The sequence below is a fragment of the Nipponia nippon genome, unplaced genomic scaffold (assembly GCF_047370975.1).
Source record: "Nipponia nippon isolate SJK-2023a ecotype South Korea unplaced genomic scaffold, ASM4737097v1 scaffold_64, whole genome shotgun sequence".
Lineage (NCBI taxonomy): Eukaryota > Metazoa > Chordata > Aves > Pelecaniformes > Threskiornithidae > Nipponia > Nipponia nippon.
The window spans coordinates 80,203-94,872 of NW_028262385.1; the positions used below are offsets into that span (position 1 = coordinate 80,203).

Here is a 14,670-nt window from a genome sequence, read left to right on the forward strand (position 1 = left end):
CCCTGCCAGTGTCCAGGTGTCCTGTCTGATGATGGGCCAAGGAAGGGGGATTCTCAGACCTAACTGTGTCTCGGAGAGGAGAAAGGGCACTGCTGCAAAGGAACGTCTCTGCGGAGGTGAGACAGGCAACATGGGTGATTCCTTCAGTCTCTTCCCAAGCAGGTTCCTGGAGAGCCCCAGGGACACCTGGAGGGAGCACCAAGTGGGGTTGGGGGCAGAGCAAGTGACGTCTTGGGCAGGTCCCCTCCTCCGGGGCTGAGACGGGCTCCTGGGATGGAGGGAGCTCCTGGGAAGCAGGCAGCAGTGCAGCGAGACAGCTCTGCCAGGGAGCAACTCCTCTGCCAAGCGCAGCAGGGCTCTGGGAAAAGGAGTAGGGCAGAGAGAGATTAAAGGCAGCCTGGAGTGGGGGGAGAGAGGAGAGCTGCAAGGGAAGAAACCTTTCCAGCCCTTGTCACGGTAAGTCTCTTGGTGCAGGGCAATGCAGCTGCCGTTCCTGGAAGGGTCTCCTAAATTATCTGTCATAGCCTACAGCCTACAGGCTCTGTCAGGAGGCCTCCCAGCCCAGGGGCTCATGTTAGACAGATATGAAGGGGTGAAGGCCGGGTGTGCAGCCAGAGCTGCCCAGGCCATTTCAGAGGGGACTTTTGCAGAGGAAGAGCAAGGCAGGGGATCCCTTGAAGGTAAAGAGCTTTCCTGAGGCTGTGCTTTCCGTTTCCTGCTGTTTCAGGAAAAAGGGGAAAGACGCTGCTGCATTTGGAGAGGGAGACTGAGAGACCTGAGCCGCTACACTGAGAGATCAGGAGGTCTGGTGGGAGGCAAGTCAACTGCTTCCATCCCCTCCTCTACCTCCAGAGAGCACCAGCATCACCTTTGCTGGCCTTAGCAGGGTTTGTCTGCCCTGCTCCTCACTGCCTGCAAACGGGCAGTACCTCTAGGGAGTGCCTGGAATCGGGAGTTTTCTTCAGGTCAGAGCTGAGCAGACAGGAGTGGGTGATGGGGCCTGTGATCCCTGACAGGGAAAACTTGGAGGGAGAAAACAGTTCCCACCAGGGATAGCTCCAGGCTGCAAACACATGGGCAGAGTGTTGTAGGAAACTCCAACCAGCAATGTCATGGGAGGGAGACTTTGGAAAGCTCCCTGTCATCCCCTCCATTGCAGACACCTTCCTCTGAGCAAGACCCCTGCTCTCGTCTCCCACCCAGCACAGCCTCTGCCCTCAAGGCTGTGTGGTCCAGGGCAGGAGGTGCCTCCTCTGCAGCCAGAGCTCTGGCACAGCAGAGGGGCGTCTCCCCTGACACGGGGCCGCTTCCCTCTGCAGGGCAAAGGGGCTGAGAGCGACTGCCCTGGGCTTTTGCTAACCGGGAGGTGCTGTGCCCTGCTGGGTGAGGAGAAGGCTTTCCTGAGTGCCCGGCCTCCTCTCCTCTCCTTGCTTCCCTTAGGAGGAGAGTCACAGGGTTTTTCTTTGTTCCTCCACCTGCTTGTGCTGCTCTTCTTCCTGCTCTTGGGCTCCCTGGCAGTAACGGTGGTGGTGTGGGGCAAGGGGTGGGGGTGCTGAGTGCCTGCTCTGGCCCTGACCTGGAGGGCACTGCCCTGGAGGTGTTTCCATGGGACCAAGGTGCCCAAGCCCTGTCTTCATTTTCCAGGCTCGAGCCGCTGCACTCAGTGCTTGGGCAATGAGACACTGCTTCCCTTAGCAGACATCACCTTCAGACACCTGATCATGCTGGACAGGGAGTCCTGTGGGGCTGTGAGCATCATTCCAGAAGGGCACAGCTCTCCTGTAGGACCCTGGTGATGTCTGAGAGCACTTTAGCTACTCAAACAAAGCAGCATCCTTGTCCTGTCCTCTTCATCATACTCTGCAGAGCTGTGCTGGAAAGGAGAGGTGTTTTGAAATCTGCTCCTTGAACAGCACCCCTCTGCTCCCAGGACAGTCCAGTGGCTTTTTCAGAGCAACCTCTGGGTGCAGCCCTCCTCCAGCTGGGAGCGGTGCAAGCACAGAGCAGCTGGGCACCAGGCTGATGGACAGAGCAGCCCTCCTGGATGGGAGCACTAACGCAGGTTTACACTGAGAGCAAGGGGGCAATGGGGGAATTTTACCCTTTCCAGTATATATGTCCCAAGTGGGATGGGGGTGTCTGAATACTAAAACACAGTGTAATGAGATGCATTTGCTGCACCTCACCTCCCACCTTCCTCTGTGGAAAAAAAGCGTCCTTTGGAGCTTTCACCCTCTGCTCTAGTGCAGCACAGGGAACGCCTCCCCAGGAACCCTCCCTCCAAACACCCTGGGCTGTTGCTGCCTCCATGGGTCATTGCTGTAAAGCAGGGCTGACCCTCAAGGAGCCCCTGGGGAGAGGGCACGGCTCTGCACAGCACACTCAGCCAGCACAAAGCAGAGCTGAAGCCTCGGAGCTGCATAACGGTCCCTCAGGAAAGAAAAGCTCCTTAGGTATTTCACAATGAAGGAATCAAATCTTGCTCTAAGAAGCTTCTCTGAATTTTTCTGTTTTGTCTCCTTTGGCAGTTTCCATGCCCAGAAGCAGCAGATGTCCAATGGCAGCTCCATGAACGAGTTCCTCCTCCTAGCATTCACAGACAGGCGGGAGCTGGAGCTCTTGCACTTCTGGCTCTTCCTGGGCATCTACCTGGCTGCCCTCCTGGGCAATGGCCTGATCATCACTGCCATCGCCTGCGACCACCGCCTCCACACCCCCATGTACTTCTTCCTCCTCAACCTCTCTGTTCTTGACCTGGGCTCCATCTCCACCACTGTCCCCAGATCCATGGCCAATTCCCTCTGGGACACCAGGGCCATCTCCTACGCAGGATGTGCTGCCCAGCTCTTTCTGTTTGTCTTTTTGATGTCAGCAGAGTATTTTCTTCTCACCATCATGGCCTATGACCGCTATGTGGCCATCTGCAATCCCTTGCACTACGGGACCCTCCTGGGCAGCAGAGCTTGTGTCCACATGGCAGCAGCTGCCTGGGGCACTGGGTTTCTCTATGGTCTCCTGCACACAGCCAATACATTTTCACTCCCCCTCTGCCAAGGCAATGCTGTGGACCAGTTCTTCTGTGAAATCCCTCAGATTCTCAAGCTCTCCTGCTCAGATGCCTACCTCAGGGAGGTGGGGCTTCTTATGGTTAGTCTCTTAGTAGCATTTGGTTGTTTTGTTTTCATTGTGCTGTCCTATGTGCAGATCTTCAGGGTCGTGCTGAGGATCCCCTCACAGCAGGGACGCCACAAAGCCTTTTCCACGTGCCTCCCTCACCTGGCCGTGGTCTCCCTGTTTGTCAGCACTGGCATGTTTGCCTACTTGAAGCCCCCCTCCATCTCCTCCCCTTCGCTCGACTTTGTGTTAGCAGTTCTGTACTCAGTGGTGCCTCCAGCAGTGAACCCCCTCATCTACAGCATGAGGAACCAGGACCTCAAGGGTGCGGTATGGAAACTGGTAACTAGATGGTTTTTTGGAGCAATAAATTGCTTCTGCATAGCAGTTATATTGTAGCTCATTACAGGCCCAGCCTGTCTTCTCTATTTTTTGTTGTTGGTGGTGGCTTTTTTCTTGTGATAATGTTGTCATCTCCTTTCTAATTCACTGTCTGCTTTGCTTTTCTGACTGAGCGGCAGTGTAAATGAAGAGCCATGTTCCCTGTGTTTTTAAACAAAATAAAGGACCCTGCCGCAATAATTTTTTTCCTGACATCCTTTTTCCAAGGCCTTTTTGGAGCTGCAGGGAGAGTTCCTTTATGCATGGATGGAGGGGAAAAGAGTCCCGGCATGGCAGCACTGCCAGGGAGCACCAGCGCTTGGTCTTCAACAGCTGTTCTCTTTCCACTTCCACACTCTCTTTCTGATCCCTTGAGTTGGTGTCAGCCCTGAGAGCTCTGGCAGCTTGGGCACAGTTGTGCTGCATGGTAGTCCTGTGACCGCAGGGAGGGACAGGCAATGGGCACTTCCATGACAGAGCTGGCCACCATAACAGCTATTCCATGAAGAAAGCTGATCTCCTCAGGGCAGTGCCTGAAGGCTTAGGAGTTTTTCCAAAGATTCTCTCAAGAACATGCCCAAGAAAGTGGCCCACAGATGGAAACACCAATATTCAGCTAAGCAACGTGAATGCGCAGGGTTGGGGCATGCAGAAGCATTCTCGCACAACCAGGCCTCCTGTGATAGACCTGAAGGACCAGCAGAGCAGGGTCTGGTCTGTGCCCATGTTCGTGGGACACCCTGGGGAAGGTCCCCCATGACATTGCTGGAATCTTTACTGGATATCATAAGGTTCCCATTGGCCCATCCCTCTACACTGTCTATGTCCTTTGGGATGGCAGCCCTGCCCTCCATTACTGTCCTGCTCTCCTCACTGGGATGTCTTCTACAAATGTTATGAAAAAGTACTCTCTCCTATCCTCCAGGTCATTCAAAAGATGTGAAACAGGGCAGGTTGCAAGCTAGACCCCTGCAGGACCCTACTAGCTAGATGCCTCCAGACAGAGCACCACGCATGTACCACTCTCCTCCAAGCCCAACTACTCTCCAGCTGTGTTTTTCCTCAACGACTTATCCACCCACGCAGCCCATAGTATCTTAACTTGGACAGAAGAAATTTCTGGAGGGATGATGCTGAAAGGCTTGATGACTTCCAGGTAAAAGACCATCTCTGCTCTCCCTGCATCCAGCAATCCTGTCCTTTCATCAAAGAAAGCAAAGAGGATGGTGAGAGACAAGCTCCCCTGGGTAAATCCAGTCCCCTTCTCTTTCAGACACCCAGAAATGGGATCCGAGTGGACCCGAGCTGGGGCACAGCCTTTCATTTCCCTGCTCATCATTTGGGCATTCTGGAAAGGTGTATGCATTGTAGAGGTGCTGCCAGTGATCAGGGAGTTCCCGGAGTGTCTGTGACCTATCAAAGATGCTGGAGAGTGGCCTTGCTGTGCCATTGGCCTGCTCGCTCAGCTCCCTGGGATGCTGCCCCTTTGTCCCATAGACTGGTAAAAGATGGTTTGTTCAAGGGACCCCTGACTTGGTCCCCATCCACTGCTGCCTGGTCTCCTCCAGAGTTCTACCTCAAGGCACAAAGGCCTGGGAGACCTTGCTGGGGAAGACTGAGGCAAAGAGGACACACACAATCTCAGATCTATCTGCACCTGCTCTTCCTAAATTCAGCAGTGGCCACACAGGATCTTTGTTTCTTCTTTAACTGTTCCTGAAGCAGTAAACCCTCCTTATGGTGCCCTTCAGTTGCCTTTCAAGTTTAGACTGAGTTTCAATCAAGTTTCCCCCTTGCGGAGCTTGGAGGATGCTGTCCTTGAAGAGCAGCTGTCCTGAGCTCTGCCACCATGTCACAGCTCTGTCAGCTCAGGAACAGCTCCAGCTCCTCCTGCCTGTGCCCCTGGCTGAGGGCACTGCTGCACATTTGGGCTGAAGCACTGCAGCTGTGCAACCAGGCAAGCTCTGACTTGCCATGAAGTGTCCTGGTACCAAGGGTCCAAGACCCCATGCGTTGAAAGGCTTTTCTTAAGGGGATTAGAGCACAGGAATGAGGGCTTTAGGGGTTAGGTGTTCAGGGTAGGGCTTAGGGCTTAGAGCTCGCCTTTCAGTGCTGGGATTAGGCAAAGTCTTAGGGGAGGGTTTGGCGTCCTTCTCAGGGTGCCTGGTTAGTGTTAAGGCTGTGGGCTAGCTTCGTGGCTGAGGGTGTTGTTTAGGGCTGGGGTGAGGGCAAGGATTTAGGCTAGCACTTTAATGCCAAGCATAAAGACAAAGGACTAGGGTAAGCAATAGGGTAAGAGTAAGGGTAAGGAGTTAAGGGTCTGGGATTTGTCTTAGATGGAAGGTTTGAGGTGAGGGATAGGCTAAGCTCAATTAGGTCAGTAAGAGTGGATTACTGCCAGGGTGGGGAGTAGCACTTAGGGGTAGGGGTAGGGCTCAAGGTTACGGGTTAGAGATAGTGTAAGGGCTAAGCATGGATGTTTTCACAGTCTGTGTTTTCACAGCAACATCACCATAACCCCTTTGACTTCTTCTTTAGTGTTTGTTGGCCAAGCCTCTCTTCCTGCCCCCAAATCTCCCATCTCTCTTGCCCAGGCCCCTCCTGACCTCCCCAAATGTGTCATCTTGTTGGGGGCAGCTTTCTGATGACCTTCATGGCCTCAGAGTAGCTCTTTTCCTGCAGCTGATCAGTCAGAAGTGACCTCAGAGCCAGGATGCCACAGGACACATTGTGCTGCTGTGCTTGAGAGGCCTCTCACAGCCTGCCCAGCACCACTGGAGGAAGGTGATGCCCTGCACCATCCCAGAGGTAGCCTGCCTGCAAACCAGCTCAGGCACCAGAAGGCTTGCTGGATTACCTTTCCCACATGGGTGCCTCAGTTACCCTAGAGTGTCCTGGATGCAGTGGCAACCTCTGTGCGGACAACTGAATCAAGCCCTGAATATAAATTTTAGAAAAATTTGAAACCTATGCAGAAAAAAACTCTCTGTAATAGCTGAAAAAAGTCTTCTTTTCCAGCATTGCTAGACTTTTAATGATTTTTATGCAATTTTGCTGATCACTGAGGGATGCTGCTTGTATCTGGCTCCTCGGAGGACTTGGTACCAGTGAAGGGATTTGGTCCTGAGGATCCAGCCAACTTCCCACCCCACCGCATCATCCACTTCTTCAGTCCAGGTCAGGACACCCAGGTCAAATGCATAAAATCGACTTTCTCACTATGGTAGGTTAAGAAAGCTGGATTTGTTGACTCAGTGGAAAAAAAGAAGGCTTTGGGGAGACCACTGGAACAGCCTTCCCACACCTACCAGGAGGTGATCTGGAAGAGTCAGGCTCTTCACTGTTGTGCATGGTGGGATGATGAGGGCCAATGAGCAAGGACGTTTCCCAGAGAGGAGGTGCCATCTCCATCTTCGATGGGTTTGAAGCCCAACAGGAATAAAGTCCTGTGCAACCTGTTGTGACCCTGTGGGTGACCCTGCGAGTGACCCTGCGGGTGACCCTGCTGTCAGCAGGAGGTTGGACTGGAAACCTGCGGAGGTCACTTGCAGCCTGAACGATTCTGTGTTTCCAGCCACCATGTCTTTTCTCTTGAGGATTTGAGGGAAAGCACTCAGGTTCCCCATGACCATGGAAGTCAGTCAGGCGTAAATATGGTCAGAGCAAGTGCAGCTTTCTTGTCCCACTCCAATCAGCCTGTTGCAGGTGAAGGTCTGCTTGGCAGGTACCCCTGAACAGCCCTGGCCATGTCCTTGGCTTCACCCTGTATTTTCTTTTTTCCTCTTTTGCCCCTCCCAAGTTCTTCCCTTTGATCATGCTCATGCCCTCCCATACAAATAGGCCACCTCTGGTTACCCTTCCCTCATCAGATATGGTTTGTCTTGCTTTGTACCCTCATGTGGTGTTTCTGGGATTGTCACCGTGGTAATACCTGTCTTGGCTTGCAATTTCGTTTAACTAGTATGTCCTCATCAAGGCAGGCTGAGACTGGACCGGATGAGGAGCAACCTCAAAGAAAAGGGCCTGGACACTACAAGGGATGCCACAGCAGCCAGTGGTCGTGCTAAGTGTGAATACAGCCATATGCATATTGAGCTGCACTGGGAGGAGCATGGCCCACAAGACAAGGGCAGTTGTCGTCCTTCTTGACTCAGCACTGGTGTGGCCACATCTGGAATAGCGTGTCCCAGTGTGGGGCTCCCCATTGTGGAGGAATGGCAAGAAATGGGGGATGATCCAGAGGTCTGCCAGGATGGGGTTAGCGGCCATGTGTGGAGAGACTGAGAGACCTGGGCTTCTTAGGCCTAGTGATTCGGAAGATCTGGGGAGTGTGGGATCATGTAGGCCACGACAGCTTGAAAGTTGCTTTCAGAGGTGGTGGCACCTGGGAAAGAGCATGACGAAGGAAACCCAGCAAAACCTGCAGTTTGGGAGTTTCAGACTAGTCATGAGGAAGAAAGCAATGTCACTCCAAGGGCAGTGCTGTGGTGCAACAAGTCACTCAGAGGGAGTCTGGATCATGAAATGAGTCTGTTTCAAGGAAGAGTCACCAGTGAGGACAGAGAGACATCAGTACAGGGAGGAAGGTGCTGCAGGGGGAAGCAGGTTGGGTGTCCACAGCCTGAAGAGAAACAGGCATAGGCGTGAGACAGCCTAGGACAGCCTGCGGTAGAGATGGCCAAGGGTGCTGAGAAGCCCCTGACAGAACGGAGGCCTTGGTCCCCTGGGCTATGGCTGATTCCTCTGACACCAATGGCCTGTGAGGAGACAGATTGTCCTCATGCCACCGGAGCCTCCTTGCCTCCTTGCACCCTCACAGAGAGGCCAGGCAGTGTGATACCATTGTCCTTTACTTGGCATCGCACAGCCCCCATCCCGCTGCCCCAGGAAGAGCCCTGAGCCATACGTGAGGGCCACGATCAAGGGTCAGGGCTTGGGTTTTGGCTTGAGAAACACATCAAGGCTTGACAAAGCATCAGAGCCGCTTGCACTCTGCCTTTGCCTGTCTGTCAGCACTGCCTCCAATTTTCTGCTCTTATGAGTCCATGGGGAGGCCTTGTCAGTAATGGCCCTCAAAGGGACCCCTTAATGCTTCACGGTACTTTGGGTTTTGCTTCTGACTTTGACTTCTGGAAAGGTTTGTGCAAATCTCCCCTCAGTATCTCAGGCTCAAGGACTCAGCACCAAATGCACCCTGGGGCTCATTACAATGCAGAAAGCCCTACTGTGTCTTGCTCTTCCTGCACTTTTTTTCAAGTCTTCATGTCTTGCACAGCTAATTGGAGCTGTTTCAGTGGGGTAGGTAAAGGGGAAGAGGTCAGTAAAAAAAATCAGTTTTGCTTCTTAAGGGTATTTTGTCTGATTTTTCAGTCTACTGAAGAAGGGATTGCAGCACGCTCCAATGGATATTGATCTAAGATGTCTCGTCAGGAGGTCTGGAAGGGAAGGAAAAGTAGTCCCTTGAGGTCTGTATGGACAACCTTGCTCCTCACCTCCCCGAGCCCACCAGTATCCTCATCAGCCACCTGGGACTTGCATCCCTTTTCCTCACACCAGGCTTCTCCACTGAGCTCTGCAGATGGATGTTACAGCTCCTTTGCTCCCACCTGCTTTCCTTAGACAACTGGGCTGCACACAGGCACAGAAAGGTTTCTCTTCATTGCCAACAAACAGAAGTTAAACATGATGCAATTTAATCAACTTGAAAACTCTCTCCTCAGCTGTCTGCTGAGTCCAAGCAGCAGCTAACGTGGTCCACCTTTCACAAGAGATTTCTGTACAGGAACACTTTTAGACAGATAAGAAAGGATAGATATAAACACACTATTAAGGTGTTGACTGAAGAGTTAATTAGGCTTCTGAAAAATGGGGCAAGTCTCTAACTCCCTAAAGCTCAAAGCAGAAACCAGAAAGCTGAGAGGCATCTGAATGACCCAAGAGCAAGCGGAGGAGGAAACCTGACAACAATGGGAAGGGCATACCTCCAGAGAGTCTGCTGAGAAGATGTCCTTAGGCATGGCCACTTACTCAGGAGAGGTGGAAACACCTGAATGACGAGGGAGAACTAGACAGCGTAGTGGTAAGACAAGTCCAGGGGAAGATCAATATTTCTTCTCCTGCCATTAGTACACTCCCAGGAAATTCCTATTCTGTCATGGTGGGAAAACATTGCCATTTCTTGAAAGTACCCCAACAATTCAGGTGATGCAAATGTGCTTGTATATTGTTTTTTAAATTAAAAAAAGAAAGCATTGTGCACCTTTCCAGGCAGACATCAGTTGTCGGACCATAAAAAGGCAGTGCCACTTTCAGGGGCCTCAGTGTAGCTGAGGTGCTGGCCTGTGATTGGCATCTATCACAGAGGACCTGGGGGAGACCAGAGCACCTTTCAGGCTGCAGGTGGAGGCTGGGCAGGGGTTCCCAGGGCATATCTGCTGGCACCAGGTGTCTGTGACCCTGTAGCTGAAGACATTTGTGTCCTACAAATTTTGTGTTTGCCAGTTCTGGAAAACACCTTCCTTTTCAAAAAATGGAAATCTCCCCCCAAAGACACTGCTGTGGTTTAACCCAGCAGGCAGCTAAACACTACACAGGTGTTTGCTCACTCCCCACCCTCCCCAGTGGGATGGGGGAGAGAATAGAGGAAAAAAAAAAAAAAAGTAAAATTCATGGCTTGAGATAAAGACAGTTTAATAAGACAGAAAAGAAAGAGAAAATGAGAAAATCATCATCATAATAATAAGAAAAATAATAATGATATAAGAATACACAAAAAGGTGATGCATAATGCAATTGTTCACCACCTGCTGACTGATGCTCATCCAGTACCCGAGCAACGGTCCCCTCCCTGGCCAGCTCCCCCCAGTTTATATACTGAGCATGATGTCATACGGTATGGAATATCCCTTTGACCAGCTTGGGTCAGCTGCCCTGGCTGTGTCCCCTCCCAGCTTCTCACTGGCAGAGCATAAGAAGCTAAAAGTCCTTGACTAGTGTAAGCACTACTTAGCAACAACTAAAACATCAGCGTGTTCTCAACATTATTCTCATACTAAATCCAAAACACAGCACTATACCACATACCAGGAAAAAAACAAATAAAATTAACTCTATCCCAGCCGAACCCAGGACAGTATCCACCACCCCTCATCCTATACCATATACCTCATGCCCAGGTCCCACACTTTCCAATACATTCCAATTAATCACCACCACTTTTCCTCTCTTCTGATAGATACACACAGAGATCAGTCCCTTGGTGTACGGGCCATCCCTCTAAAATGTCTGCTGAGTTCATTTCAGCGGACTTACAGAAGGCTAGACAGGTGACGTCTGTAGCTCTTCCGTTGTCCACTAATGCAGTTACTCCATGGTAGAAGGCCACTAGAGTAGTCAGGCACAAGTTGCCCCTTGTGAAGCCACGTTGGCTTTCTCTAATCACCTCCCTCTCTTCACTATGTTTTGACATGTCTTCCAGGAATATCTCCTTCGTGATCCCACCTCTGTACAACACAAACATGGACTTATGACCTAGTCATTTGGTGTGCCACTGTGGAGGGATAAACAGCCTCTACGAGGTGGGGTGACAGTCCAGTGGTGGAAACGGTGATTGTTATTGGCTGCTCTGTGACGGTTGCCTTGGGGCAGCTTCCCTGGGGTGTCCAGTGACCACAGGCTGAGCCCAGAGCCTGCTCTGCTGGTCCTTTCTATCTCCCCCAGGAGGCCTGGCTGTGCAAGGACACTGCCACATGCTCCCACACTGAATACTCAAAGAGTTTAGCTGTGTTTTCCTCTTGAGGGCGCTTTCTTGGGCTTGTTCTTGAGAGAAAAAGTAGAAGACCAAGCTTTCAGGCATTGCCATCAGAAGATCCCCTTGTATGATGGAAACTCTGTTCTGGAGACCAGCTCTGTCACAGAAGTGCCCATTGCCTGTCCCTGCCTGCAGTCACAGGACTGCCACACAAAAGGGCTCTGACCAAGCTGCCAGAGCAATCCTTCCTTACACCAGGAGAGGGGCTCAGAAAGAGAGTGTGGAATTTAGAAGAGAGCAGCTCTGGAAAGACCAAGGGCTGGTGCTGCCTGGCCATGCTGCTGTGCTGAGACTCTTTCCCCCTCCACGTCACCACAAAGGCACTGCCGTGCAGCTCCAGAGAAAGTCTCCGAAAAAGGAAAGTCTCAGACAAAAAAGTCGCTGCAGGGTCCTTTATTTTTAAATGCACAGAGAACATGGCTCTAATTTCAAGGCTCTGGGTAACACTAGAAAGGTAGATAGTGAATTAGACGCTATTAGTATGAAAAATGACAAATCTTTGTGCACAACATTATCACAAGTAAAACTGAATAAAAAAAAAAAAAATACCACAGCCACCAAACTTCCAGAAGAAAGGCTGAGCCTGAAATAAGATACATTATAAGTGATATGCATAAGAAAATGGACAGTTTATTGCTTCAGAAAAACATCCAGTCATCATTCTCCACACTGCATCTTTGAGCTCCTGGTTCCTCATGCTGTAGATGAGGGGGTTCACTGCTGGGGGTACCACTGAGTACAGCACTGCTACCACCAGATCCAGGGATGGGGAGGAGATGGAGGGGGGCTTCAGGTAGGCAACCATGCCAGTACTGACAAAGAGGGAGACCACAGCCAGGTGACGGAGGCACGTGGAAAAGGCTTTGTGGCATCCCTGCTCAGAGGGGATCCTCAGCACAGCCCTGAAGATCTGCACATAGGACAGCACGATGAAAACAAAACACCCAAAGCCCACAAAGACACTAACCACAAGAAGCCCAGCTTCCCTGAGGTAGGCATCAGAGCAGGAGAGCTTGAGGATCTGGGGGATTTCACAGAAGAACTGGTCCACAGCATTGCTTTGGCAGAGGGGGAGTGAAAATGTATGGGCCGTGTGCAGGAGAGCATAGAAGAAACAACTGCCCCAGGCAGCTGCTGCCATGTGGACACAAGCTCTGCTGCCCAGGAGGGTCCCGTAGTGCAGGGGTTTGCAAATGGCCATGTAGCGGTCATAGGCCATGATGGTGAGGAGACAATACTCTGCTGAAATCAAAAATGCAAACAGAAAGACTTGGACAGCACATTCTGCGTAGGAGATGGCCCTGGTGTTCAACAGGGAATTGGCCATGGCTTTGGGGACAGTGGCAGAGATGGATCCCAGGTGGAGGAGGGAGAGGTTGAGGAGGAAGAAGTACATGGGGGTGTGGAGGTGGTGGTCACAAGCTATGGTGGTGATGATGAGGCCGTTGCCCAGGAGGGCAGCCAGGTAGATGCCCAGGAAGAGCCAGAAGTGCACGAGCTGCAGCTCTCGTGTGTCTGTGAATGACAGGAGAAGGAACTGGGTGATGGAGCTGCTGTTGGACATTTTCTTCCTCTGGGCATGGGCACTGTCCAAGGAGGAAAAGGCAGCAACAAGTTAGGATAAACTTCTCTGAGCAAAATCAAAGCCATTTCCCCTGGACCCTCTCGCTGGCACACACGCTCACCTTTTCTTGCTTTTCAAGAAGACCTTCTTTCAGCTCTGTGCCTGGCGCTCAGGTTGGCACTGGCTGAGTGTGCCATGAGCAGCAGGGGCTCTTCCCACTGGCTGCCGAGGAGTCAGCCCTGCTCTGCAGGAAACAGTTCATGAGAACGGTGGGCGCAGGGTCCAGTGCTGGTGTTTGACTTTGTCAGATGAAACTGCTCCCACCCCAGAAGGGCCTGTCAGCATCTGCACTCCCAGTGCTAAGGAACGGGGATGGCAGAAGGCAGTTGGAGAGGTTAGTTTTACAGCTTCCCTCCATCTCCCCTGGGGAGTGTGTTTGGATGTCAGAAAGCCTCAGCATTTCTGCTGCCCTCAGGGAGAACAGACAGAGTCCTGCAAGGCAAGAGGAGTGCCTGTGGCTTAGTGCAGAGGGAGGGGAGCTGGTCTGTTTCTTCATCTAGTTCCCAGCTGCCCTGGGCTTGCCCCTTTGTGACGTGGAGGGTGATCACACTCCCACATTACCCTGAAAAGCCACCAGACACTGCTGAGATCAGAGGGATCCACTGCAGACCACTAAATGTCTCACCCTTTCCTCAGGTCTCAGCACCCCACATTTAGCCCAGGACACACACGGCTCTTTTCACAAACCCAACAGCATTTTCTCTGTTGTAGCATCTCTGCAATTCTCCATGGGGTCTTCAGATACCATGAAGGTGCTATAGGGCAGGTTTGCATCCTGGAAGGCAGCTCACAGCTTGGAAGGACACCCCAAGGAGGTAGCCAGCTGTGCTAATGATGGCATCTGGTTAAGGGAGGGTCAGCTCATTCCCAAGCCTCACAGACTGCATTGCCCAGAGCATCACAGGTTAGAAGAAAGCTGGGACCCCTCATTGCCATAAACATACCCGAATGGGAGGACCCACAAGATCAGTGCCTGACTCTGCAGCCCATTCCCAGAGAGCCTGACATCAACACCAAGAGCAGCGGAGGGAGGCAAGGAGAGAGACAGGGGGCACTCAGGAAAGCCTTTCGCTTACCCAGCACTGCACACCACCTCCCGGACGGTGACAGTGCAGGGCAGTCACCCTCAGGACGCAGCACACCCTGCAGCTGCTCTGTGTGTGCAGGTGTTAAAGAACAGGTCACGCAAACCCTGATGAACCTGGAAAGGTGATGCTGGTGTTATCTGTGGGCTGGTGGGGGTGAAGGCACTTGCTGAAGTTCCCAGGAAACCTCAGTGTGATGGCTTCGGAGTCTCAGCCCTTTCTCTAATGCACACAACTGTGTTTCCATTCCCACCAAGCTGAGCCAGAGAAAAATGGATCAAAGCAAGGAATTCATTCACTACCTCCCATCGTCAGGCAGGTGTTCAGCCATTCCCAGGAAACCAGAGCTCCATCATGCATAACGGTTACTTGGGAAACCAAAACAGTCCGGTCAAGGGGTCGAGCGCATCTGTCACACTCTGCCCCACTGTCAGCCCACAGGCACCACCTCAGTCCCTCTGCGCTGGGTGTTGGGTGTCTCCACGGGCCCTCCCCTGAGCCCATGCAGGGACCCCAGTGCATCCCACATCCTGGCTGCACAATCCCAGGGAACCCTGGTGAGGCCCCACTTGGAGCATAGGTTATGATTGTTGTGGTGGGTTGACCTCAGCCAGACCCACCCTGGTTTTCACTCACCGCCCTCTCCTGGAGGACGG

The 14,670-nt window shown here is 52.2% G+C and overlaps 2 protein-coding genes across 2 annotated transcripts; one reads left to right on the plus strand and one right to left on the minus strand.

Annotated features, from left to right (window-relative positions):
- The first annotated feature begins 2,550 nt into the window (after positions 1–2,550).
- LOC148051182 (olfactory receptor 14C36-like) lies at positions 2,551–3,513 on the plus strand. Its single transcript, XM_087738298.1, has one exon. The coding sequence runs from the start codon at positions 2,551–2,553 to the stop codon at positions 3,511–3,513; it is 963 nt and encodes a 320-aa protein (XP_087594424.1).
- Positions 3,514–11,903: 8,390 nt separating this feature from the next.
- LOC148051183 (olfactory receptor 14A16-like) lies at positions 11,904–12,869 on the minus strand. The gene has a single exon (XM_087738299.1). The coding sequence runs from the start codon at positions 12,867–12,869 to the stop codon at positions 11,904–11,906; it is 966 nt and encodes a 321-aa protein (XP_087594425.1).
- Between the last annotated feature and the right edge of the window lie 1,801 nt (positions 12,870–14,670).

Bases quoted from the DNA above. Each gene is read 5' to 3' on its own strand.
- LOC148051183 (XM_087738299.1), bottom strand. From the start codon at position 12,869: ATGTCCAACAGCAGCTCCATCACCCAGTTCCTTCTCCTGTCATTCACA.
- LOC148051182 (XM_087738298.1), top strand. From the start codon at position 2,551: ATGTCCAATGGCAGCTCCATGAACGAGTTCCTCCTCCTAGCATTCACA.